This window comes from Budorcas taxicolor, chromosome 23 (genome assembly GCF_023091745.1).
Source record: "Budorcas taxicolor isolate Tak-1 chromosome 23, Takin1.1, whole genome shotgun sequence".
Classification (NCBI taxonomy): Eukaryota; Metazoa; Chordata; class Mammalia; order Artiodactyla; family Bovidae; genus Budorcas; species Budorcas taxicolor.
The window spans coordinates 15,954,366-15,981,712 of record NC_068932.1 but is presented as its reverse complement, the minus strand read 5'-3'; the positions used below and the strand labels follow the sequence as shown (position 1 = coordinate 15,981,712).

General features: G+C 38.7%; 1 protein-coding gene across 1 annotated transcript in view; it reads right to left on the bottom strand.

Moving 5' to 3' along the window:
• The window catches only part of LOC128067935 (cytochrome P450 2C19-like), a 35,837-nt gene that overhangs the window by 3,595 nt on the left and 4,895 nt on the right, over positions 1 to 27,347 (bottom strand). The window contains exons 4-7 of the mRNA XM_052661066.1: positions 19,863 to 20,023; positions 18,352 to 18,528; positions 10,110 to 10,251; positions 5,743 to 5,930 (exon numbers count right to left, since the gene is read on the bottom strand). Coding sequence (XP_052517026.1) covers positions 5,743 to 5,930; positions 10,110 to 10,251; positions 18,352 to 18,528; positions 19,863 to 20,023 — 668 coding nt within the window. The remainder of the gene's footprint in view (positions 1 to 5,742; positions 5,931 to 10,109; positions 10,252 to 18,351; positions 18,529 to 19,862; positions 20,024 to 27,347) is intronic.

The window sequence follows — 27,347 nt, the reverse complement described above, 5'->3', positions numbered from 1 at the left end:
CTAAATGTAAGCACTAAAATTATGAAATTTAGAAGGGTAAATCTTTCAGACCCTGTGCTGGAAAACATTCTTTAGATAAAAAAAACAAACAAAACAATCCCATACATCAATCTTACAGCATTGCAAAATATTCTTTTAGATAGTCTTACACACTAACAATATGTAATTGCACTGAATATGCCAGCAAATTTGGAAAACTCAGCAGTGCCCACAGGACTGGAAAAGGTCAGTTTTCATTCCAATTCCAAAGAAAGGCAATGCCAAAGAATGCTCAAACTACCACACAATTGCACTCATCTCACATGCTAGTAAAGTAATGCTCAAAATTCTCCAAGCCAGGCTTCAGCAATATGTGAACCGTGAACTCCCTGATGTTCAAGCTGGCTTTAGAAAAGGCAGAGGAACCAGAGATCAAATTGCCAACATCCACTGGATCATGGAAAAAGCAAGAGAGTTCCAGAAAAACATCTATTTCTGCTTTATTGACTATGCCAAAGCCTTTGACTGTGTGGATCACAATAAACTGTGGAAGATTCTGAAAGAGATGGGAATACCAGACCACCTAACCTGCCTCTCGAGAAACCTGTATGCAGGTCAGGAAGCAACAGTTAGAACTGGACATGGAACAGCAGACTGATTCCAAATAGGAAAAGGAGTACATCAAGATTGTATATTGTCACCCTGCTTATTTAACTTATATGCAGAGTACATCATGAGAAACGCTGGACTGGAAGAAACACAAGCTGGAATCAAGATTGCCGGGAGAAATATCAATAACCTCAGATATGCAGATGACACCACCCTTATGGCAGAAAGTGAAGAGGAGCTAAAAAGCCTCTTGATGAAAGTGAAAGAGGAGAGCAAAAGAGTTGGCTTAAAGCTCAACATTCAGAAAAGAAAGATCATGGCATCTGGTCCCATCACTTCATGGCAAATAGATGGGGAAACAGTGGAAACAGTGTCAGACTTTATTTTGGGGGGCTCCAAAATAACTGCAGATGGTGATTGCAGCCATGAAATTAAAAGACACTTACTCCTTGGAAGAAAAGTTATGACCAACCTAGATAGCATATTAAATAGCAGAGACATTACTTTGCCAACTAAGGTCCATCTAGTCAAGGCTATGGTTTTTCCAGTAGTCATGTATGGATGTGAGAGTTGGACTGTGAAGAAGGCTGAGCACCGAAGAATTGATGCTTTTGAACTGTGGTGCTGGAGAAGACTCTTGAGAGTCCCTTGGACTGCAAGGAGATCCAACCAGTCCATTCTGAAGGAGATCAGCCCTGGGATTTCTTTGGAAGGAATGATGCTAAAGCTGAAGCTCCATTACTTTGGCCACCTCATGAGAAGAGTTGACTCATTGGAAAAGACACTGATGCTGGGAGGGATTGGGGGCAGGAGGAGAAGGGGACGACCGAGGATGAGATGGCTGGATGGCATCACGGACTCGATGGACGTGAGTCTGAGTGAACTCCGGGAGATGGTGATGGACAGGGAGGCCTGGCGTGCTGCGATTCATGGGATCACAAAGAGTCAAACACGACTGAGCGACTGAACTGAACTAAACTGAACATACTAACAAATATCAAACTATGTGCAAATATGGCCTTAGTACAAACAATGACCTAAGTATTTTAAATGGAAAATAATCAAGGAAGACACTTTGTGACACATAGGAATTATATGCAATCTAAATTTCTGCTTCCAAAAGACAGGGATATAGCCATTCTTGTTTGTTTAATATGTCCTTGACTGCTTCCATGCTACAACAGCAGAAGTGTACAAAAGGCTACAAAAGGCATCAGACACTTCAAAGCTTCAAATTCTGAAATACTTACACTTTGAAGTATTACATAAATACTGTAACACTCCTGTCTTAGAGCATTCTCCCCGTTAGCCCAGTGGCACAGCCTTGGATAAAACTAATCACTTACATTATTGGTAAAAAGGTCTAACAGAATCAGCCTCCCAATAATCTTATTGGAAAAGACCCTGATGCTGGGAAAGATTGAAGGCAAAAGCAGAAGAGGGTAGCAGAGGGTGAGATGGTTAGACAGCATCACCGACTTAATGGACATGAAATTAAGGAAACTCGAAGGCAATGAGGGACGGCAGAGCTTGCTGTGCTACAGTCCTTGGGGTCACAAAGAGTTGGACGTGACTTAGTGACTAAACAAGAATGAAACTCACTATTTATGTTTCTACACTGGGAGGAATATGCAGAAGGGGATGGTCATCCCCATTATTTGGTAATAGACGTATGAAAAAATAATGGTCATTTCCTAATACAGTGGATGTGAGAGATGGGCCTCTCCATTCTAGTACAGTGTTTCCCACATACTTGGAAATAAGAAGAGAAACAAGCTTGATCAATTATTACCTTAGACCCCAATGTCACACACACAAAAATGTCTTCTCTCAGTATGTCCTTTGGTTAAAAAAAATAGTAGACTTGAAGTTCTAACCCTTGTATCAAAACTGCAATCACTGAGACAAGTCTACAATCTAGTAAAATCATCAATTCTGTCTTCTCCAAGGATTGGCACTAGTACTTGTATCTTAAGAATCTCATTGCTTTCTTTCCCCAACAAAATATAAATTTTAGTTATTTATTTTGTAATTTTAATAATTCTATGTCTTGGCTTCAAGTAGATAAGAGAAGTTTTTAGCACACCATCTAGAAAGTCTGAATAGATACAGATATTCTGTGTTACAGAGCATGAGAACTCTGCTAAGACAAAAATCTGTCTCAATATTCCAAAGTTTGGAGAACCTCAAAGAGGAAAGCTGACACCTAAAGTTAATATTAATCTCTGTCAATGTTCAAATTTTACTCAAAATACTCAAAATGGGAGAGGTTACATCATTCCATCTGCCAAGGAGAGGGATGGACCCTTTCTGGAAGAAAAGAAATAACATCTGAACTCTGCATTTTTTCATTTATAAAAATTGGTATTTAACCAAAAGTAACTAGGCATTTCAGAGACACAACTAAGTGGCCAAAGGTAGAAGTGAGGAAAACAATAAATATACACCCACACTAAGAAATATTTCTCACCTAATTTTATCATGCCAGCATGACCTTTAAAACAGAAATCCAATGAAAAAATGTTGAGGAAGAAACATTGTAAATCAAAAATCTCTTATACCATAATCAGTAAAGTCCTGAACAGAATGTAGCAAAAGAAATCCAACTGCATATATATATATATATATATATATATATATATATATATATATATTTATAATAGGTATATTCAGTGGGAAAAGTGAGGCCAATGTATACAACCATACCAATAAGTACAGATATCAATTTGAAAAAAATGTATATACATGTTCACAACTAAAAATAGCATTAAATGAGAACATATTTTCTACTCTGATTCTTTAAAAAGTATGTAGCAAAATGTACATAAAATACCATTCAGTTCAGTCGCTCAGTCGTGTGCCACTCTTTGCGACCCCATGAATTGCAGCACACCAGGCCTCCCTGTCCATCACCAACCTCGAGTTCACCCATACTCGAGTCCGTGATGCCATACAGCCATCTCATCCTCTGTCGTCCCCTTCTCCTCCTGCCCCCAATCCCTCCCAGCATCAGAGTCTTTTCCAATGAGTCAACTCTTCGCATCAGGTGGCCCAAGTATTGGAGTTTCAGCTTTAGCATCAGTCCCTCCAAAGAACACCCAGGACTGATCTCCTTTAGGATGGACTGGTTGGATCTGCTTGCAGTCCAAGGGACCCTCAAGAGTCTTCTCAAACACCACAGCTCAAAAGCATTGATTCTTCGGTGCTCAGCTTTCTTCACAGTCCAACTCTCACATCCATACATGACCACTGGAAAAACCATAGCCTTGACTAGACGGACCTTTGTTGGCAAAGTAATGTCTCTGCTTTTGAATATGCTATCTAGATTGGTCATAACTTTCCTTCCAAGGAGTAAGCATCTTTTAATTTTAGAGCTGCAATCACCATCTGCAGTGATTTTGGAGCCCAAAAAAATAAAGTCTGATACTGTTTCCACTGTTTCTGCATCTATTTCCCATGAAATGATGGGACCGGATGCCATGATCTTCGTTTTCTGAATGTTGAGCTTTAAGCCAACTTTTTCACTCTCCTCTTTCACTTTCATCAAGAGCCTTTTTAGTTCCTCTTCACTTTCTGCCATAAGGGTGGTGTCATCTGCATATCTGAGGTTATTGATATTTCTCCCGGCAATCTTGATTCCAGCTTGTGCTTCTTCCAACCCAGCATTTCTCATGATGTACTCTGCATATAAGTTAAATAAGCTGGGTGACAATATATATAGCCTTGACGTACTCCTTTTCCTATTTGGAACCAGTCTGTTGTTCCATGTCCAGTTCTAACTGTACCTTCCTGACCTGCATATAGGTTTCTCAGGAGGCAGGTCAGGTGGTCTGGTATTCCCATCTCTTTCAGAATTTTCCACAGTTGATTGTGATACACACAGTCAAAGGCTTTGGCATAGTCAAAAAAGCAGAAATAGATTTTTTCTGGAATTGTCTTGCTTTTTCCACGATCCAGCTGATGTTGGCAATTTGATGTCTGGTAAAGGAAACGGCAACCCACTCCAGTATTCTTGCCTGGAGAATCCCACAGGCAGAGGAGCCTGGTAGGCTACAGTCCATGGGGTTGCAAAGAGTTGGACATGACTGAGCAACTTCGCTTTCCTCTGCCTTTTCTAAAACCAGCTTGAACATCTGGGAGTTCACGGTTCACGTACTGCTCAAGCCTGACTTGGAGAATTTTGAGCATTACTTTACTAGCATGTGAGATGAATGCAATTGTGTGGTAGTTTGAGCATTCTTTGGCATTGCCTTTCTTTGGGATTGGAATGAAAACTGACCTTCTCCAGTCCTGTGGGCACTGCTGAGTTTTCCAAATTTGCTGGCATATTGAGTGCAGCAGTTTCACAGCATCATCTTCCAGTATTTGAAATAGCTCAACTGGAATTCCATCACCTCCACCAGCTTTGTTCATAGTGATGTTTTCTAAGGCCCACTTGACTTCACATTCCAGGATGTCTGGCTCTAGATGAGTGATCACACCATCGTGATTATCTGGGTCATGAAGATCTTTCTTGTACAGTTCTTCTGTGTATTCTTGCTACCTCTTCTTAATATCTTCTGCTTCTGTTAGGTCCATACCATTTCTGTCCTTTATCGAGCCCATCTTTGCATGAAAATATCATTATCAATAGTGAAATGTTAACTGCCATTCTACTGAGATCAGAAATGAAAACAAGGCTGAAAGAAAGTTATTAGCCCAGACAGCATAACAATGTATAGAGAAACTGCAATTAATCTACAGGGAAATTTTAAACACTGATTTTAAATTTGGCAAGATTGCTTCATATAAAGTTACTAAAATGATAAAATCAGTTTCATTTTCAATCCAGATAGTAGAATGGAAAAGGCATTTTAAAACATTTAAAACAATAAGCACCTAAGGGGAAAAAAAGGATTCATCTGGAAATGTAAACAGTTAACTTTCATCAAACCAAATAAAAGAAACAGAAAATGTGGAAGTCTTGCACTGCTAGCTGTCAAATCTGTTATAAAGCTTACAGACTAAACTGGAAAAAACACACAATTCATCAAGCCTGCACACAAATGATTACTTATACTTCTTTTGTCTTGCTTTCATAGAGGATGGCACACAAACTCTCTAAAATGGGAACTTCAGCACCACCGAGGTCAATATAAGAGAAACCAATGTTACCTTGGGGATGAGGTAGTTTCTGAATTTTACGTCACAATTCACAGCATGAGGTACACTCGTGGGAGCCAGGTCAATGTATCTCTGGATCTCATGCACCACAGCATCCATGTAGGGCATGCAGGTCCTGTCCTGCATGCAGGGGCTCCGGTGTCTGCCAATCACACGGTCAATCTCTTCCTGGATCTTAGCTGATAAGAGATAAGCAAGACTGAAGAAGAAAAAAATGCACACCACATTTGCACAGCAATTCAGGGATATACGATGCTTCATGAAGGCATCCCAACAGCATTATACAGTTAAGTTATATGCTCAGAAATGCACCTCGACATGGAGACAGAATTGCCATAATACAAATACATATAAGTCTCTGACAAGCTAGACTTAAGATACAGCTAAACAGACTTCTATGTTAGCATACACAATAATAGAAGCAGAAATGATAAAATGTTTGAAAATAAAAACACAACACAAGGTCAAGAAACTAAAGTCATTGAGGGAAAAAAACAGGAATCTATTAACTTAATATCAAAATAATATGTGGACTGAAAAGGTAAGTTATATGTGTTTGAGTACATTTGGTTATTATACGTGTGCAATATGCAGTGCTGCTCTCTTCCTCCAATTGCCAAATGCTGTCACTTTCAACATTCTAGTGGTTTCTTCTGAAATTTTTGTCCTGTTTCTAATCAATGACTCTGCTTCTATTTTTTACGTACAGATTTTTAAACAATATCTGATTTCCTGGTATGAGAGTTGAGAATTTACATCTCTACAGTCACCTCATATAAAACACACACACAAATCCCCTTACTCCACTTTCAATATATTTACACCATAATTTTTAGCTCTTAAAACATTCATTTTAACATCATTCTGACTAAATAAACATTGCTCACTCTTAAGAAAACTATGATTATGCTTCCTTTTGGTACTTTCTTGGACCTTACTATGTTTCTTTAGTTCAATTCATAAAACTCTGTACCCTGATTGAGGATTCTTTCCAAATACTGAGGTAGATGTTTCAAACTCCTAATAATAATTTCCCTACTATTCAGAAGCCACAAACAATCCATCACCTTTTGTCTTTTGTTCTTGGCATCTCCCTTCATACCTGCTTTATCCACCTGATCCACTTAGAAGTGGACATTTACCAGGCCTGCTATCTAGCAACAGCCCTGACACTTTTTCTGCTTCAAGAGTTCTCAAGATTCCTGAAGCCCATGACTTCCTCTGACATGACTTCAGGTATTTGAATATGAAAGTCTGATAGTTGACTTGAATTCTGATGCCTTAGTGAACTCTAATCCTTTATCTATGACATGCTACATCTCTCTGAAAGTTTTTGTGATTTTCTCTTTTATTCTGGTGTTCTGAAATTTCATGACCTGTGTCATGGGTGGAAATTTTTATTTCATTCACTCTGCTAGACATGTCGAGAGAATTTTCTATCTGCATGGTAAAATTTGGAGGTCTTTTCTCCACAGTGCTCACTCTCGGGAGTTTTTCTCTGGCTGCTCAAATTCAGAAAGCAGGATGGAGAAAGGAGGTAAAAGTCCCTGAATTCAAGAAAAGAGGATTTTTCCCTAAACTTTCCTCCAAGTTGTGACCTCACTCTTGGCCCCTGTCTCTGCCCAGTATCCTAAGTGTAAAGCCTCTTAGTTTCAGTTTCTCTAGGCAAAAAGCTTCTGTCATCCTATTGGGGAAAGAATGACCTGATAAAAGGAGCTGTCAAAGGGTCATGCTATCTCAAATCTTGAAAAATGATGCTGTGAAAGTGCTGCACTCAATATGCCAGCAAATTTGGAAAACTCAGCAGTGGTCACAGGACTGGAAAAGTCAGTTTTCATTCCAATCCCAAAGAAAGGCAATGCCAAAGAATGCTCAAACTACCACACAATTGCACTCATCTCACACGCTACTGAAGTAATGCTCAAAATTCTCCAAGCCAGGCTACAGCAATACGTGAACTGTGAACTTCCTGATGTTCAAGCTGGTTTTAGAAAAGGCACAGGAACCAGAGATCAAATTGCCAACATCCGCTGGATCATGGAAAAAGCAAGAGAGTTCCAGAAAAACATCTATTTCTGCTTTATTGATTATGCCAAAGCCTTTGACTGTGTGGATCACAATCAACTGTGGAAAATTCTGAAAGAGATGGGAATACCAGACCACCTGACCTGCCTCTTGAGAAACCTGTATGTAGGTCAGGAAGCAACAGTTAGAACTGGACATGGAACAACAGACTGGTTCCAAATAGGAAAAGGAGTATGTCAAGGCTGTATATTGTCACCCTGCTTATTTAACTTATATGCAGAGTACATCATGAGAAACACTGGGCTGGAAGAAGCTCAAGTTGGAATCAAAATTGCTGGGAGAAATATCAGTAACCTCAGATATGCAGATGACACCACCCTTATGGCAGAAAGTGAAGAACTAAGGAGCCTCTTGATGAAAGTGAAAGAGGAGAGTGAAAAAGTTGGCTTAAAGCTCAACATCCAGGAAACTAAGATCATGGCATCTGGTCCCATCACTTCCTGGCAAATAGATGGGGAAACAGCGGAAACAGTGCCTGACTTTATTTTTCTGGGCTCCAAAATCACTGCAGATGGGGACTGCAGCTATGAAATAAAAGATGCTTGCTCCTTGGAAGGAACATTATAACCAACCTAGACAGCATATTAAAAAGCAGAGACATTACTTTGTCAACAAAGGTCTGTCTAGACAAGGCTATGGTTTTTCCTGTGGTCATGTATGGATGTGAGAGTTGGACTATGAAGAAAGCTGAGCACTGAAGAATTGATGCCTTTGAACTGTGGTGTTGGAGAAGACTCTTGAGAGTCCTTGGACTGTAAGGAGATCCAACCAGTCCATCCTAAAGGAGATCAGTCCTGGATGTTCATTGGAAGGACTGATGCTAAAGCTGAAACTCCAATAATTTGGCCACCTGATGCAAAGAGCTGACTCATTTGAAAAGACAGTGATGCTGTGAAAGATTGAGAGCAAGAGGAGAAGGGGACGACAGAGGATGAGATGGTTGGATGGCATCACCGACTCAATGGACATGGGTTTGGGTAGACTCCAGGAGCTGGTGATGGATAGGGAGGCCTGGCGTGCTGCAGTTCATGGGGTCGCAAAAAGTCAGACACGATTGAGCAACTGAACTGAACTGAACTGAAAGGGTCGTGACTAGGACAGCTACATTTATCAGCCTATTTCTCCCTCTCTCCTCTTTGATTCTTGGTACTTCTAAATACTGAAACTTACAGGATGGTAAGGACACAAATGACTCTCATTATACAACTTTCTCTTCTGACATGTAGGCCATAACTTCATTCTCTGTCTGACTTCACTGTCACCTCTCAATATACTCTGTGTTTCAAAAATTTGTTGAAGATGTGTTAGCTGCCTCTCCAGTTTCGAAAAGCTAACTCTGGCCTGTTAACAGGCTATGGTCATTTTACTGAAATCCTAACACGACAGAAGATCACATGTATTTCTAAACTGCTGTTCACAACTGTTAACTCTTTAAAGGTTAATTTCTAACAAAAAGTTATTTGCAAAGGATAAAATTATTGACCCCAACCCCCACCACTACCAAATTATTATTTTGGTAAGAAATATTTTCCTGGAAATAAACTTCCTTACTAATAAAATTCCTTTATATGCACATCTTAAACCAATTCCTTGTCAATATAACTTTTTTAGCACTCATAACACTGAAAATATTATCAGGCAATCTCACAAAATTTCCAGGATTTCCATTTATGTTTCAATAAGCAGAATTTCCATTTTCTGTGCCCTGGCTTTAGAACACTGCATTTTCAGAATAAGGAAACTCCAGAGTGATCTTTCCATAAGAAAGCCATTATGCAACTGCAAGCCAACTCATGCTGGGTATGCCTGCTACACATGACCTCCCATGAAATCCAGATGCTGCTGTGTTGATTTCCCTACCTTTCACAGTGTCTTCACTGCTGTCATCCTGCTATATTATGTAAAAATGTCCCATTACTTTCCCGTCACTAAATCTGAAAAACATTGAGGTGCTCAAACAGAGATTAAAGGGCTTCCCTGGTGGCTCGAAAGAATCATCCTGCAATCCAAAGGATTGCCTGCAATGCAGGAGACTGGGCTTGATCCCTGGGTCAGGAAGATTCCCTGGAGAAGGAAGTGGCAAACCACTCCAGTATTCTAGTCTGGGAAATCCCATGGACAGAGGAGCCCAGCAGGCTATAGTCCATAGGGTCTCAAGAGTTGGACACGACTTAGAGACTAAATGACCACCATAAGAGAAACAAGGTGGAAAGCACTCCTAGTCTCTTTCCAATATCTTTCCTGAAATCACCCTGCCCACCATGTTATCATACCTGTGACCTCTGGGTGCTTCAGCAGGAGGAGGAGTCCATATCTCAGCGTGGTGCTCGTTGTCTCTGTCCCAGCTCCAAACAAATCAGATACAGTGATTGTCAGGTTTTCAAATGTATATTCTGACTGATGATTGTGTTTTTCCTAGGAATGATTTGATTTTTAAAAAATTAGAAAGCATACCAAAAGCAGGTAAACATGACCCATTAACAGGTAAAAAACAAATTGACACAAATCATTCCTGATGAACCCCAGACATATTGGATTTACTCAATAAAAACTTTAAAATTCATGTCTTAAACCAGCTCAAAGAGCTGAAGAATACCACATACAAGAACTAAAGCAACTCAGGAAAATATATAAACAAGTGGGGAATAATGAGAAAAGTATTATACAAAGGAACCAAAGAGAAACTTTAGAGCTGAAAAGTACAATACCTGAAATTAACAACAACAAAAAATTACCAGATTTTTTCAACAGCAGACTGGAGGAAGCCCAAAAATAAAACATCAAACATGAAGCCAGAACAGAAATTTCCTGTGAATATCAGGAAGAAAAAGGAAGAAAGAAAAATGAACAGAGCCTGAGACACAACTGGAACTCAAACAAGTATACCAACATCCACTTAATGGGAGCCCCAGGAAAGAGAGAAGAAACAAAAGATAAATATTTGAAAAAAGAATGGCTGAAAACTTCCAAAATTTGGTGAAATACATGAATGTATGAATAAAAGAAGCTAAACAAACTCCAAGAATATTGAAGCCAAAAAGACCCAGAGCAAGACGTATTTTAATCAAACTGTCAAAAGCCAAAACTAGAGAATGTTTGAAGCATCAAGGGAGAAGTGACTCATCATGTACAAAGGACCCACAATAGCATAATATATCATTTTTCTCCAGAAACTGTGGGAACCATAAATCAATGGAAAGATAATAAGTCCTCAGTGTAAAAATGTCAACCAAAAACTTTATATCTGGCACAACTATCTGTCCACAAAATAGGTGATAGAAGACATCTCCAAAATAAAACTTAAGGGGTTCCTTTTTAAAAGACTAGGTCTACAAGAAATGCTAAAGGGAATCACCTTTCAGTTTAAAACAAAAATGTATTACATGATAATTCAAACCCAGAATGACAAATAAATATTTTTGTTAAAAATAATAACGTAGGTAAATACTAAAGCTAATATTATTGTATCCTAGTATAAAAACTCTTCTATATTATTTAATAGAAAATTGAATAAAAATCATTAGAAATACCTGTTCTAGGTAGAAAAGATATAAAGATGAAATTTATAACATCAACAAAATAAAGGGAGATGACATTGGTTGGGAGCAGAGTTAACATATGCAATTTGAAGCTACTGTGGAAGCAATTTATATTGGACTGCTATATATTTAGGATGTTAACAGTAATCCCCATTATAAGTACTAAGAAATCAATTGAAAAATAACAGAAAAAGTTTGAAGAGGGCATTAAAAAAGTGCCTGCAAAAGTGATCAAACAAAAAATATGACTATAATGGAAAAATTGAGAAACAGCAATCATAAAATGCATTAAAGCAAAAAACAGCAGAACAGAAATAAAACCATTAATATTAAACTAATCCTTCAAAATTAATTAAAGTGATTAGTCACTTTGACTAAAACTCACAATTTAAGACATATATTTAAAGAACAAAATTTTAAACTGTATATATATATATATATAAGCTATTATATATCCATAATATATCCATACATGTATAGAATATAATTCAGGCATGCAAAAGAAGAAAATCCTAACACTTGTAATATCATGAAGGATGGCCCTTGAAGTTATCACAGTAAATGAAACATATCAGATACAAAGATAACTACCATATGATCAAACTTACATGTGAAATATTTTAAAAATCTGATCTCATAAATACAGAGAACACATTGGCTGCCAGAGATGGGGAGTGGTCAAGATGAATAAAAGAACTCAAAAGGTACAAAATTCCAGTTATAAAATAAATAAGTCACGGGTAACTACTACACAGCATGATGACTATAGTTTATACTGTATTGTATCTCTGAAAGTTTCTAAGAAAGTAAATCCTAAAAGTTCTCATTACAAGAAAGAAAACCTATAACCATGTGTGAATGAATGGTAACTACATTTATTATGCTAATCATCTTGCAATATATACATATATTGAATCACTATGTTGTACATCTATAATTAATATATTTTATGTCAATTCTTTTCAATTAAAAACTGCATATTGTCTATAAGAAACCCACTTAAGACTGAAAGATACAAATATGTTGAATGAAAAAGAGAGAAAAAGATTTTGCAAGCAGTGAGTCACCAAATACAGCAGGAATGTTAGAAAAAGGTTAGATTTTAATCAAAAAGAAATTAAATGGAACAAATGAGAGTGGAGTGTTTTTTCACTGGATCAACAAAGGTGAATTCTTCAAGAAGCTATAAATTACACTTCTATATGTGTGCTTCTCCAGTGGCTCAGCAGTAAAGAACCTGCCTGCAAGTTCAATCCCTGGGTTGGGAAGATCCCATGTAGAAGAAAATGGCAACCCACTCCAGTATTCTCACTTGGGACATCCCATGGACAAAGAAGCATAACAAGCTACAGCCCATAGGGTCACAAAAGAGTTGGACAGGATGTAGCTACTAAGCAACAACAATAACAGCATCACCTATGTGCACCAAACAACAGAGCCACAAAATAAACGAAGCAAACACTGAAATAATTGAAAGGATAAATGAAGAGTTCTATAATACTAGTAGGAGACAGGCTTAGTATTACACTAGACACAGTGAATAAATAATCTATGAACTTGAGGATACCACAGTAGAAACCTCTAAGACACAGAGAAAGAGACTTTAAAAAGAGAGACAGAAAAAGGAAAAAGCAAATCTAAGGGCTATGAGACAAGTTCAAAATGTGTAACATACTCATATTGGGAAAGCCAGAAGGAAAAGTAAGAGAAAAAGAAGTAGAAAAAATATTTGAGACAATAATGAATCAGAATTTCCCCCAAATTAGTATCATACACCAAACTACAGATCTAAGAAACTCAAAGAACACTGATTAAAATATTGCCAAAAAACAAAAACAAATCCTACTCTAGACATACATTTTCAAACTACAAAAAGCCAAAGGTAAGTTTAAAATTCTTAAAAAGCCAAAAGTAAAAAGTGCTTGCTTACGAGGAAAAAGGATGAGAAGTATTCTGACTTTACCTCACATACCTTATAAGTAAGAAGAGAGTGGAGTGAAATATTTGAAGTGTTGAGAAAAAGAAACCACAAACCAAGACTGTGTATCCTGCAAAATGATGTTTCCACAGAAAAATAAATGAAGAACTGCTCAGACCAAAAAAAAAAAGAAGTAATCTGTTACCAGCATGACTATCTTGCTAGACGTGTTAAAAGAAATTCTTTTGAGAGAAGGAAAATCATATCAATCAAAACCACATCTACATAAAGAAATAAAGAATTACAAAGAAAAGAATGCATAAACATAAAAAAGTTTTCTTTTCCTCATTCATAACTGATTTAACAGCTAAAAGTTCAAAATAACAACAATGTATTCGATGGAGTAATGCTTATGAAAACATCATATATAAATATATATATGCTTATATACAGGTGGAAGGAATGACAGAATGGTATTAAGGGATGGAAGGGGAGAATTAGAATTATTTTGTTCCTATGAGATAGTTACACTGACAGTGAAATGGTGCAGGAATAACTAGGTACAGGAAAAACACAGGACATGACCCTGTGTTTGTGTTTGTTTCCTTAATGAACAGTGACGTTGAATGGACCCTGTCTCACTCCATATAAAAAATTTAACTCAAAATAGATGAAAAATTTAAATATGATATACACACATCATATATTTAATGTCTAACTCAAAGAAACTCTCAGAAAAAGAGAGCAGAATAGCAACTATCAGGAGTTGGTGTGGGGGTGCCAGGAGAAATAGAGAGATAGTTGGTCAAAGGATAAAAATCTCCAGGTGTGAGATGAATACGTTTGAGGTGATCTAATGTACATTATGGTGATTATAGCTAATAATACTGTATTATACACTTGAAAGTTACTAGCAGAGTAAAGTGTTAAATGTCCTCACCATAAAAAAAAGGAAATAGTAATTATGTGAGTAGATAGAGGACTTAACCCAATGCTAGTGTGGTAACCTTGATGGCTCAGATGGTAAAGCGTCTGCCTACAATGCGGGAGACCCAGGTTCAATTCCTGGGTTGGGAAAATCCCCTGGAGAAGGAAATGGCAACCCAATCCAGTGTTCTTGCCTGGAAAATCCCATGGATGGAGGAATGTGGTGGGCTACAGTCCACGGGTCGCAAAGAGTCGGATACGACTGAGCAACTTCACTTAGTGTGGTAATCACTCTATAATATGTACATGTATCAAATTAACACACTGGCCAGTGCTTTCTGACAACCTGGAGGGATGGGATGGGGTAGGAGGTGGGAAGTTCAAGAGGGCAGAGACATATATATATCTATGGCTGGTTTATGTTTATGTATGGCAGAATCTAGCACAATATTGTAAAGCAATTATCCTCCAATTAAAAATAAATTCTAAAAATATATATATATATTTTACAAGAGTTAAATCTATAAAACACTTAAAAGAAAACATTGTAGTATAGCTTTAAAAACTCAGAAATGGCAACTGATCCTTAAATTTGACACCAAAGTAACAAATATACATATGTGTATACATATGTATCTGTCTAATATATATCATATTTCAATAAAATTAAAATGTTTATGTATCAAAAGCATAATGAAAGATGTGAAATGACAACCAATATGTTGGAAAAACAGCTCAACAACAATGACAAGGAACCCAGTTTTAAAAAGGCAAAGGACTTAGATGATATTTCTCCAAACAAGAAAAGATATTCAATGTCACTGTTCATTAAGGAAACACAAAATATAGTCACAACCGGATACAATTTCACATTACCTAAGCAAGCTTTAATAGTGTTAAAAATTAGAAAGTAAGTACTGGCAATTATGTGGGAAAATAGGAACTCTATACATTGCTGGCGGGAATATAAATGCTGCAGCCACTGTTGGAAAGTCTGGCTATTGCTCAAATGTTAGACATAAAATTACTAACATCATATGTCTTCTCAATTCCACTCCAAGGAAAATATCAAACAAAAAGGTAAATGTGCCCATGAAGAAATTTGTGCACAAATATTAGTAGCAGTATCTTTCAGAACACCCAAAGAAAAACAACACAAATGTTGACCATTATGTGGATGCATAAAAAATTATAGTACATACATACAATTGAATATTATTCAGCCATAAATGAAAAAAAACAAAGTGCTCATACATATTATAACTTAGAAAATACTCCAAAACTTTATTTTTGGAGTGAAAAGAAGCCAGAAACAAAAGGGGCAATTTATGAGTCCTTTTATACAATGAATCCACGAAAGGCAAATCATAGAGACATAAAGCAGATTAAGTTGACACATGATGGGGTGGAGAGAATGAACAGCAATCATTTAATAGACATCATATACTTCTGTACAGTAATGAGAAAGTTTCGAAACAAGAACTAGTGATCACACAACATTGTAAATGCACTAAATACGACCAAAATGTACACTATTAATTGTATGGCATGCAGAAGATATTAAGAAAGGGTGGCAAGAATACACAGAATTATACAGAAAAGATCTTAATGACCCAGACAACCATGATGGTGTGATCACTCACCTCGAGCCAGACATGATGGAGTCCAAAGTGAGGCAAGCCTTAGGAAGCATCACTATGAACAGAGCTAGCAGAGGTGATGGAATTCCAGCTGATCTATTTCATGTTTTAAAAGATGATGCTTTTACAGTGCTGCACTCAATGTGCCAGCAAATTTGGGAAACTCAGCAGTGGCCACAGGACTAGAAAAGGTTAGTTTTCATTCCAATCCCAAAGAAAGGCAATGCCAAAGAATGTTCAAACTACCACACATTTGCACTCATCTTACACATTAGCAAAGTAATGATCAAAATTCTCCAAGCTAGGCTTCAACAGTACCTGAAGCAAGATCTTCCAGATGTTCAAGTGGATTTAGAAAAGGCAGAGGAACTAGAGAGCAAATTGCCAAAATCTGTTGGATCACAAAAAAGCAAGAGGGTTCCAGAAAAACCTCTACTTCTGCTTTATTGACTACTCCAAATCCTTTGACTGTGTGGATCACACAGTCTGTGGAAAATTCTTCAAGAGGTGGGAATACCAGACCACCTGACCTGCCTCCTGAGAAATCAGTATACAGGTCAAGAAGCAACAGTTAGAACCAGACATGGAACAACAGACTGGTTCCAAATTGGGAAAGGAGTAAGTCAATGCTGTATATTGTCGCCCTGCTTATTTAACTTATATGCAGAGTACATCACATGTAATGCCAGACTGGATGAAGCACAAGCTGGAATCAAGACTGCCAGCAGAAATACCAATAACCTCATATACAGAGATGACACCATCCTTATGGCAGAAAAGAAGAGGAACTAAAGAATCTCATGATGAAAGTGAAAGAGGGGAGTGAAAAAGTTGGCTTAAAACTAAACACTCAAAAAATGAAGATCATGGCATCCGGTCCCATCACTTCCTGGCAAATAGATGGGGAAACAATGGAAACAGTGAGAAACTTTATTTTCTTGGGTTCCAAAATCACAGCAGATGGTGACTACAGCCATGAAATTAAAAGACACTTGCTCCTTGGAAGAAAAGCTATGAGCAACCTAGACAGCATATTAAAAAGCAGAGACATTCCTTTGCCAGCAAATGTCCATCTAGTCAAAGCTATGGTTTTTCCAGTAGTCATGAACAGATGTGAGAGTTGGACCATAAAGAAAACTGAGTGCTAAAGAACTGATGCTTTTGAACTGTGTGTTGGAGAAGACTCTTGAGAGTCCCTTGGACTGCAAAGAGATCCAACCAGTACATCCTAAAGAAATCAGTCCTGAATATTCATTGGAAAGACTGATGCTGAAGCTGAAGCTCCAATACTTTGGCCACATGATTTGAAAAACTGACTCATTGGAAAAGAGCCTGATGCTGGGAAAAAATGAAGGCGGGAGGAGAAGGGGATGACAGAGGATGAGATGGTTGAATGGCATCACTGACTCAATGGACATGAGTTTGAGTAGGCTCTGGGAGTAGGTGATGGACAGGGAAGCCTGGCATGCTACAGTCCATGGGGACACAAAGAATCAGACATGCCTAAGCGACTGGACTGAATTGATGTGAATTTCACCTTAACTTTTCAAGTAACATTACTCCATAAGTTGATCTACAGATTTCACACAATCTCTATAAAAATCACCACTGATTTCTTTGCATAAATTGACAAATTTATCCTAAATTTAAGCGGCACAGAAAAACCAAAACAATCTTATGAAATGACAAAAATTAGAGGTCTCACACTACTCAACTTCAAAACTAATTACAAAACTAGTAATTAAGATGTCCAGATGATGTGCCACTGATGTAGAAACTGGCATTTAGATTAACTGAAACAGATGCCAGATTGCACAAATGCTCAAATTATGAGTCAGTTGATTTCTGACAAGGTTGCCAAGATAATTCACGTGGGAAAAATGGTCTTTCCAACACATGGTGCAGGGTTCATGCTCACAATCATATAACTCCATATCTTTGCTAATCCATTTACTTTACACTCAATTAAGGCTTCTTCTGTCCACACACCTACTCTTTGCCATCACATGCCTATGTAAACAGCATCATACATACATCATCCATCCATCTCATATTCCCCCCCCTTGTCCTTCGATGCAAATATGTTGATCTATTTGCAACTACCAGCCAAGCAGGAAGCCCAGTTAGATCTAGTTATTCTTCTTTATTCCCTTTACACTGTGTGCTATGATCATGTTCATCATCATATTATACCATGATATTTTGTTACTTTTAACTAGTTGTTATCAGTGTCCAATTCACCTATGACATCATTCTGTTTTTCCTTGGGTAGATAATTAGCACCCAAAGAGCAAAATCAAGGTATTTCACTTATTTAATGACTAAATATTACATCTTCTTAATGGTTAGCATAGATTCATGCATCAAGTACTAAAAATGCTCGTCAGCATTGCTTGCCAGACCACTGAAACATCCCTGGTAAATACAGAAGATTCAATGATCTATAAAATGCACAAGTAATCAAATAATTCAGCTGTCTTTAACCTATTACCTGCTCCATCTTGATCAGGAAGCAATCAATAAAGTCTCGAGGATTGTTAATATCCAGGGATGCTTGGTGTTCCCTTGTTTTCTCCAAAACATAATTTTTTACATAAGCAATATTTGTAGAAAATTTTTTATAACTCCATGGGAAAAAATCAAGGAGCACAGGGAAAATATTGAGGACCTAGAAGAGAAAACTACGTTTTATTAAATAAATAGCTAAAACTTACATGCGAAGTCCTGGTTGGAAACTGTAGTATAAATATTAAAATAAATATGGTCTCTAAATTTTGAAGAGTATTTTTAGTATACAAATAACATAATTTTCTATGCTGATAGAAGTATTTCAAGGAGAAAATTCTGGTCAGAAATCAAAAATAATAATCATTTCTATACCTACATATCATGTTTCCAGTATGAAAACATCTTTACATCAATTCTCCCTGGTTTTTACATCAGTTCTTCTCTACAACCATGAAATAAGGGTTTGCACAAAGGACAATGACTCACATTTTGTAGATAACAACAGAGGTTAAGAGAGTTTGCACAGCCTGATACAGAGCACAGAGCTGGTCCCTGATGTTTCTACCTCTGTCTCATAGACCCAAACATAAAATAAGTATTTTATTAATAGGACTGAAAGGGTCCTAAGTGAAGAAAGTGAAAGTGAAGTCGCTCAGTCGTGTCCGACTCTTTGTGACCCCATGGACTGTAGCCCACCAGGCTCCTCCATCCATGGGATTTTCCAGGCAAGAGGACTGGAGTGGGTTGCCATTTCCTTCTCCAGAAATGGTCCTAAAGACACCATGAAACTCAACATTTTATGGCTAAAGTAACTAAGCACCAGAGCACTTAAGTGACCACTGTAAGGTCACAGCACTGTCCTTTAGGCAGAAGGCAGAACATGTCAGCTCAGTATAGGATACACCTGTAATGTTGGTTTGTGTTTCTTACACCAAAATTTAAAAAAAAAAAAAAATCCCATTTTTTTTGTCATCCCCAAAGCAATTACCTTGTCAGTTAGGATGCCAACTGAAGCATCAAACAGTCCTAACCTAGTCAGTGTTTCCTGGCAGCACTCTTTCACTCAAAGGAGATATTCTCCTCCTTCCTAAATGCAGGTATTTCTGCCAACTAAGGTGGTGAAGTAGTAACTAGGTGGAGACTGAATGACAAGACTTGTGAGTAATGGAAGCCTTTCCATAAGGGCCTGGAAGTCCTTCTACTGGTGTGGGCATGCTTTGGGGATGTTACCAAAGTAGTTTATAGAAACTGGGCTTTGAAAATTGGTAGAAAAACCACTGAACAGTGTCAACAGGACTGAATTGTGGGTATGTTTTTTCCTGTCTAACATTAAAGGGCTCAGCCAGCAGCCCTAGAGGAGCACTCCACGATGCTAAGCTCTGGACAGGGCTGTGCTCTTCACACTTTCACCCCACAGCTTGGTGTATAGAGATCTGGACCTCATGGAAAAGAGAGAATAAATGATTCCTCCAGAAGAAAGACCCTTGGCCTCACCTGCATCCACGGAGAGCCCAAAATCTTGATATTTTCATTTACTGTTTTCATTAGATTTAGAAAACTCTGATCTTTATAATCAAAACGGTTCTGAAAAATAATGGAGCAGATCACATTGCAGGGAGCACAGCCCAGGATGAAAGTGGGATCACAGGGCAACCCTGAAGAATAACAAACATTTAAACACATCACCAAAACATACGCGTGAAACACTTTTTCTCTGAAACAACAGGTAAACTGTTAGAAACTTTAAATCAATATTTCTTGTACAAATCCCTTAACAGCAAAATATTCAAAATGCAAAATTGACACATCACTTTTACCTTAATCTGAAAGACCATGTTAACCTATTTAAAGAAGGTTTATCTATTTATTTATCTTTAAATTGTATTGATGTATATATAGTTGATTTACATTGCTAATTTCTACTGTACAGAAAAGCGTATCAGTTATACATATATATATATGTTTTTCAATTTTTTTTCCATTATGGTTTATCACAGGATATTTAATATAGTTCCCTGTTCAAGACAGTAGTACCCTGTTGTTTATCCATTATATTTATAATAGTTTACCTCTGCTAATCTAAACCTCCAATCCTTCCCTCTCCCACTGCTGGAAACTACAAGTCTATTCTTTATGTCTGTGAGTCTGTGTTTTTCACAGATATACTCATTTGTGTCACATTTCAGATTCCACATACAACTGATATCATGTGATATTTGTCTTTGTCGTTCTGACGGACTTAATTTAGTATGATAATCTCTAAGTCCATCCATGTTGCTGCAAATGGTGTTTAAATAATTTTTTTTTAATCAATCCAGGGACTTTCCTGGCTGTCCAGTGGTTAAGACTCCATGCTTCCACTTCAGGGGGTGCACGTGGGATCCTTTGTCAGGGAACTAAGATCTCACACACCATATGGCACAGCCAAAAAATTTAAAATAAAGTCAATTCATATTCACTGCCTTTTCTTATGTTTTTTTACCTAAGGCATCTGTTAATTTGAAGGGTGAATGATGAGAACACCGAAAAGACCATTTTTGTATCATTTAATTACTAACATTATCAGTGCTGAGTATCATAAACACTGACATAGGAAAATGAGAACAGTTAGGGACCTCAAAATGTTCTTTATATAATGAATAGTTGAAAGAGTCATGTGTAGAATCAGCAATGAGGAAGCCAAAGAGAGAGAGATTGTAGACTTCATGTACGTGAAAAAGCAAATGTGTAAAAGCAGGAAGAATCCATGCTGTAGCAAAAGAAAAACTAATATGAGTGAACAATTATTATGAACTGGATTTTTTTGTCCAAAGTAAATATAAAATATAATTTTTATATCAAACATAAATCCCAGATAAGTGAAACCAGAAAAGGTTAATTGGTAAATGGAATTTCTTTATGTGTCATTTCAATGTTAAAAAAATTTCCTTGCTTAAGAAATAAATGACCTTCATTTCCAATAACCATAAAAATTAATTAATTTAAGCAAGGCTGCATTATGTAGACCTCTGGGCTAGTCTTCTGTTTACTCAACAGAATATTAAATTTTGATAAATTTAAATTTTTCATCATTTACATCAAGTTTATTATATTTCCAATGATGAAATTATACTAGAAGAAAAGTTTTCTTTTTTGGTAGGAGATCTATAAAATAAAATTGGTGCAATCAAACAATCAAAGAAAATTCCGGGACTTCCCTTGTGGTCCAGTGGTTAAGAATCTGCTTTGTAATGCAAGGAATCCAGGTTCGATCCCTGGTTGGGGAGCTAAGATTCCAAAGGCCCTGGGGCAGCCCTTGTGCTCCAGTGAGATTTCACATGACACAGTGAAGATTCTGCGTGCCACAACTAAGGCCTGATGCAGTCAAATAAATAAATCAACTTTTTTTTTTAATTCACAATAGAGAGATACAATATTCACATAAATAGATGTGATTAAAGATTACTTGAATCAAAATACAGTAAGGAGTGACATCAGAATGATGGTGTAAGAGGAAGTCCCAGCCTTCCTTCCCCCATAGAAACACTGGTTTAGCAATGATATGTGGATTAAAATTTCTTTATGAGACTTTCAGAAATTTTAAAGAAGTCACAATACCATAGGCCACTACGAAGCTGAAAACAGATACAATAAAACTGATAAGAAGTGCAATATCACTTCACCTGCATCAACACCTCCCGCCCCCAAACCTCAATAATGAGGCAAAAGAATGCCCCAGGTTGTGATTAACCCAGGAAAGAGATGGATGAAGCATGCATTCAGTGCTGCAGTGGGCTGCTTGAAGAAGCGGCTTCTGTCCTGCCTCACTTGGAGTGCTGACAGAACTGGCATAGTCTGGATGTCTGGAATCACTGAGAATAGAGGGTGAGAGAAGTGATTTGCTGTGACCAGCATGGCCTGACACAGTTTAAAGAAGGTGCACAACTTGAGGCTCATCCTCTAATGGGGGGAGAGGAGTGGAGTTTCATCCAGTGTCCTGTTTTTTTTGGAAGGCAACTCAAAGGACTGGTAACTGTCTAACCTGATTCAGGGCATTGAAGGGGAGCCTACAGATTTTGGATGCCACTGAGAAAGGGAGGGTGGAAGAGCTTGCTTCTGTTGAACCACAGAACTTTCAGTGTGCAAACAGATAACAAAGAGGGCAAGAGAGGACTAGCTCCTGAGAATGAGCTTGGCAAGCTTTCCTAGTCATGAAATTCTACACACAAGCCCACAGTAGTTGCGGCCACCAAAAGAAACAGGTTTCAGAAGGCCCCAGAATCTCCAGCCAAGATGCTTGCTAAGTGTTTTTGCTCTATATAAAGCTGGTCCATAAAATCTGGAAGAGGTAGCTATTTTTTCAAGTTAATGCATCTAAACATAAAGTCATGTAACACACAAAGAAGCAGGAAAAATGGCTCAAACAATGTACAAAATAAATCCCAGAAACTGATCCTAAAGGAATGGAGTAATATCATTTATCTAAACAAAGTTTTTATCAGAAAGTGATGCAGGGACTTTCCTAGTGGTCCAGTAGTTAAGATGTTGTGCTTCCAATGCAAGGTCACTGGTTTGATCCCTGGTCTGGGAACTAAGATCTCACATGCCTCACAGTGAGGCCAAAAAAAAAGTGACACAGATGTTCCACAAACTCAAGGAAATGATGCATGAACAAATGAGAATATCAAGAAACAGAATATATTTCTTAAAAACAACTGAAATCTGTCAAGTTGAAGAATACAATAAGTCACATAAAATTTTTGCTCAAAGGTGGGTCATTTGCTATTAGTCAGAAGAACAAAAGGAAAAAAAAATATTTAAAAGAGTAAAGAAAATACAAGGGACTTATGGGACATCAACAAGGGGATCCATATACACATTATTGGAAAAGAGAGAGAGAAAGCTTATTTGAAGAAATAATGGCAAAAACTTCCTACATCTGAGTGAAAAACTGACACAGATTCTAGAAGGCCAATACATTTTAACTAGGATGAACAAAAGTAATTCACACTGAGATACATTATACTCAAATTGTCAAAATCAGAGACAAGGAGAGAATTTTGATAGCAGCAAGACAAGTGATATGTCAGATACAGTAGAACCATCATAATACTAACAATCGATTTCTAAGCAAAAACATTGCAGGCCAGAAAGCAATGGGATGATATACTCAAAACGTGGAAAGAAAAAAGCTATCAACCGAAATACTCTATCTGACAAGACAATTTTTCAAAAATAAAAGACAAATAATCACTTTCTCAAATAAACAAAAGCTGAGGGAGTTAATCCACACTAGACATGACAGGGTTTCCCTGGTGTCTCAGGGATAAAGAACCCGCCTGCCAATGCATGAGATGCATGTTCAATCCCTGCTTTGGGAAGATCCCCTGGAGAAGGAAATGGCCATCCACTCCAGTATTCTTGCCTGGGAAATCCCATGGAAGAGGAGCCTGGTGGGCTATAGTCCATGGGGTCTCAAAAGAGCTGGACATGACTTAGCAACTAAATAACAACAACAACAAAGACATGTCTTAGAAGAAATGCTAAAAAGGGTTCATAAAGTTAAAACAACAGAACACTGAGCAGCAACAGAAAATCACATGGAAATATTAAGTTAATCATCATGTTTTGTGCTGGTCTCAGCCTATCAATAACCAAAGGTATAGATGAACTAGACCTTGTGATTCTTTTTATGACTGCAAGAAGTCCTTCAGCAAAAGTCATCAGGAAACTTTGAAACATAGGACTTTATTACCAACAAGACCTGGATATTGCCAACACACGTGGGAACACACTGTGAGGTTGTGAGTGGAGTGACAGAGAGTGACAGCTCACACAGTGGCCCAGAGTTCTGCTCTCACTGGGGTAAAGTTCAGGGCACAGGGTTTCGAGGGCTCATTATGGGTGAATTTAGAACATAGAAAGTGGAAATACAAAGCACTGAAAGTGAGAAAAACAAGTAGCCAAACGCTTGTCATTGAAATCATCCAAGAACAAAGGAGGCTCAGTGGGAAGAGCTCCTTAGTCTCCTGGCTAGCTTGTGTTTATTTCAGATAACCACCTTTGAAACGGATGCTGTTTGGAAACAGATGCCTTGGCAATCACAGCTGACATCAGGTATTTGCATTACAAAAAAGAAAAAACCCAGAACTGTCTGAGTTTAAACTACACATTAGAAAATGAAAAGCAAAAGCAAGAGGTAGCACCTCACAATCTGGCCATTATCAAAAAAGAAAGAAAGAAAGGGAGGAAGGAGGGAGGGAAGGAGAGAGAGAGGAAGAAAATAACAAGTGTTGATGAGGGAGTTGAGAAATTGAACCCTATGTATACTTGATAGAATATCCATGATTTACTATGAAAAACAGTATGGCCATTCCTCAAACAATAAAAAGAAATTTACCATATTACCCAGCAATCCCACTTTTGAGTTTTCACACAAAATAGCTGAATCAGGATCTTAAAGAGATAGCTGCACTCCCCTGAAACATTCTAAAGGTCCATCAACAATTACAGATAAAGTAATGTGGGAGGAGATTGGCAAAGATGGCAGAGCAGGAAGATCCTCACCTCCTCTCATGGGCATCCCCAAACTATAACAATATACAGAAGAAAGGTTTTTTTCTGGTTTCATCGATGAAAAAAACCAGAACCCACCAGAAAAGATCTTCAACAAATAAAGATATAAAGAAGAAACCACAAGGAGATGAGTAGGAGGGGTGAAGTGAAGTACCACACTCCCACATAAGCAAAGCACAAAGGCAAGAAAAATTACAATTGCAGAGACTGCCTCAAGGAGTGAGTTTTCTGAGCCCCACACTGGGCTCCCCAGCCTGATGGTCCTGCAACAGGAAGATGAATCCCCAGAATGTTTGGCTTTGAAGGTCAGCGGGGCTTACTTTCAGCTGCCCCAGGGGGCTGAGGAAATAGAAACTCCACTCATGAAGAGGACATACAAAATCTCACATGCTCTGTACCCAGCATAGAAGCATTCATTTGAAAGAAGCCTGGGTCAGACCTACCTGCTGATCTCGAAGAGCCTCCCAGAGAGGTCAGAGGCACCTGGGGCTCACCCTGGGACCATAAATACTGGCAGGAGCCATTTTGGGGAGTTTGTTCTGCCACATGGACACTGGTGCTGGCAAGTGCCATTTTGGAATCTTCCCTCTGGCTTAGCATCATGACCCAGCCCCCTCCTACCTCCCAAGAGCCTGTAGGCACCAGGACTTGCCCAAGGCTAAGCAGCTACCCACCAGCAGAGTGGCTGCCTTAAGATTCTCTGACCTCACAACCACCCCTGTACACAGCCCTGTCCACCAGAGGACCAGGACTCAGCTCTAAACAGCACTGCACAAGCACCAAACCCAGGAATCCCAGGGCCCTACAATCAGAGAGCAAAGGACTCAGCTCAAACACCACTGGTCAGGCACCAGTGCCAGAATCCCCAGCCCTACCCACCAGCAAGCCTGCTCTTGTCAGACAAGCCTCATCATTAGCATGTGGATAAGAGCCCCAGGACAATGACAGCCCCACAGCATACAGACCCAGTCCACATACCAGTAGGTTAATGGTGGCTTAGCTGGTAAGGAACCCGCCAATGCAGGTGATGCAAGAGACACAGGTTTGATCCCTGGGTCAGGAAGATTCCCTGCAGAAGGAAATGGCAACCCACTTCAGTATTCTTGCCTAGAAAATTCCATGGATGGAGGAGCCTGGTGGGCTACAGTCTATGGGATTGCAAAGAGTTGGACACAACTGACTACACATACATACAATAGCACCAGCTAGGCCCTGGCTCTGCCAACCAGTAGGCTTGCCCTAGCCTTGTTACCAGCCTTTTGCAACGTGAGTGGACACCAGTCACAGGACTCCCACAGGCCTACAGTCTATGAACCAGCCCAGTTATCATCAGGCCAGTGCCAACCTGCTGGACTTCAGACCCGCCTAGGCTCAGCACCAGCCTCACCCACTGGTGGACAGACACCAGCCCGAGAGCACTGTAGATTGTGGACCCAACCCACCCAATTCTAAAAGGCCAGCACCTTTCCTGTTGCCCCAGCCTCAACAACCAGCAGGCCAACACAAGCTTCTGAATTCCCCCAGAACCCACAGCCTGCTGTGTCAGGAACCAGTCGCATCAACCAGTGGTCCCATACCAACTCTGGGATCCTTGGGCCCCTTAGGCAGTTTCCAGAATCTGGCTCTGCTCGCCTGGGCCAGCATGTGACCCAGCACCTGGCTTTACCTTCCAGTGGTCAGGCACCAATCCTTGGATCTCGTGAACCCTGACTCACCCACTAGTGAACCAGCACTACCTCTGGAATGCCCCAGGGTTCCACAATCAGCCACTTCTTGGGACAGCACAGCCAACCAGCAACTGGCAGCCTCTGTACAAGGCAGGAACAGTCAACCAATCTGACCGAGGTCAACCAAGACTACCAAGGTGCCTACAGTAGTCAGCCCACAGCAGAAAGACAAACACAGTCCACATGGGGGAAATCCTGATCAATATAGCTCTAATGATGAGTGGGCAGTGTGTTGTTGGGACACATTGGACGTATCCTAAAAAACATTATTTCTCCAAGGTCAGGAATTATAACCAACCTACCAGATATACAGAAATAAAAATAGCAAGTTAGGGAGAAAAAATGGGGCAAGAGAAGAACATGTTCCAAAGTGAAGTGGAGATATATAATCTACTCAAGAAAGAGTTCAGGGTAATGATCAATAAGATGATCAGGGATTCTCTGGTGATCCAGTGGTTAAGAAACTGTGTTTCCACTGTAGAAGGTACAGGTTTGATCCCTGGTCAGGGAACTAAGATCCCACATGCCACATGACTCAAATGGAAAAAAAAAAAAAAAAGATGATCAAATAACTTTGGAGAAGAATGGATACACTAAGCAAGAAGTTAGTAGGTTTTAAGAAAGAATTGAAAAATATAAAGAACAACCAAACAGAGATGAAGAATATAATAACTGACATGAAAAATACACTAGAAGG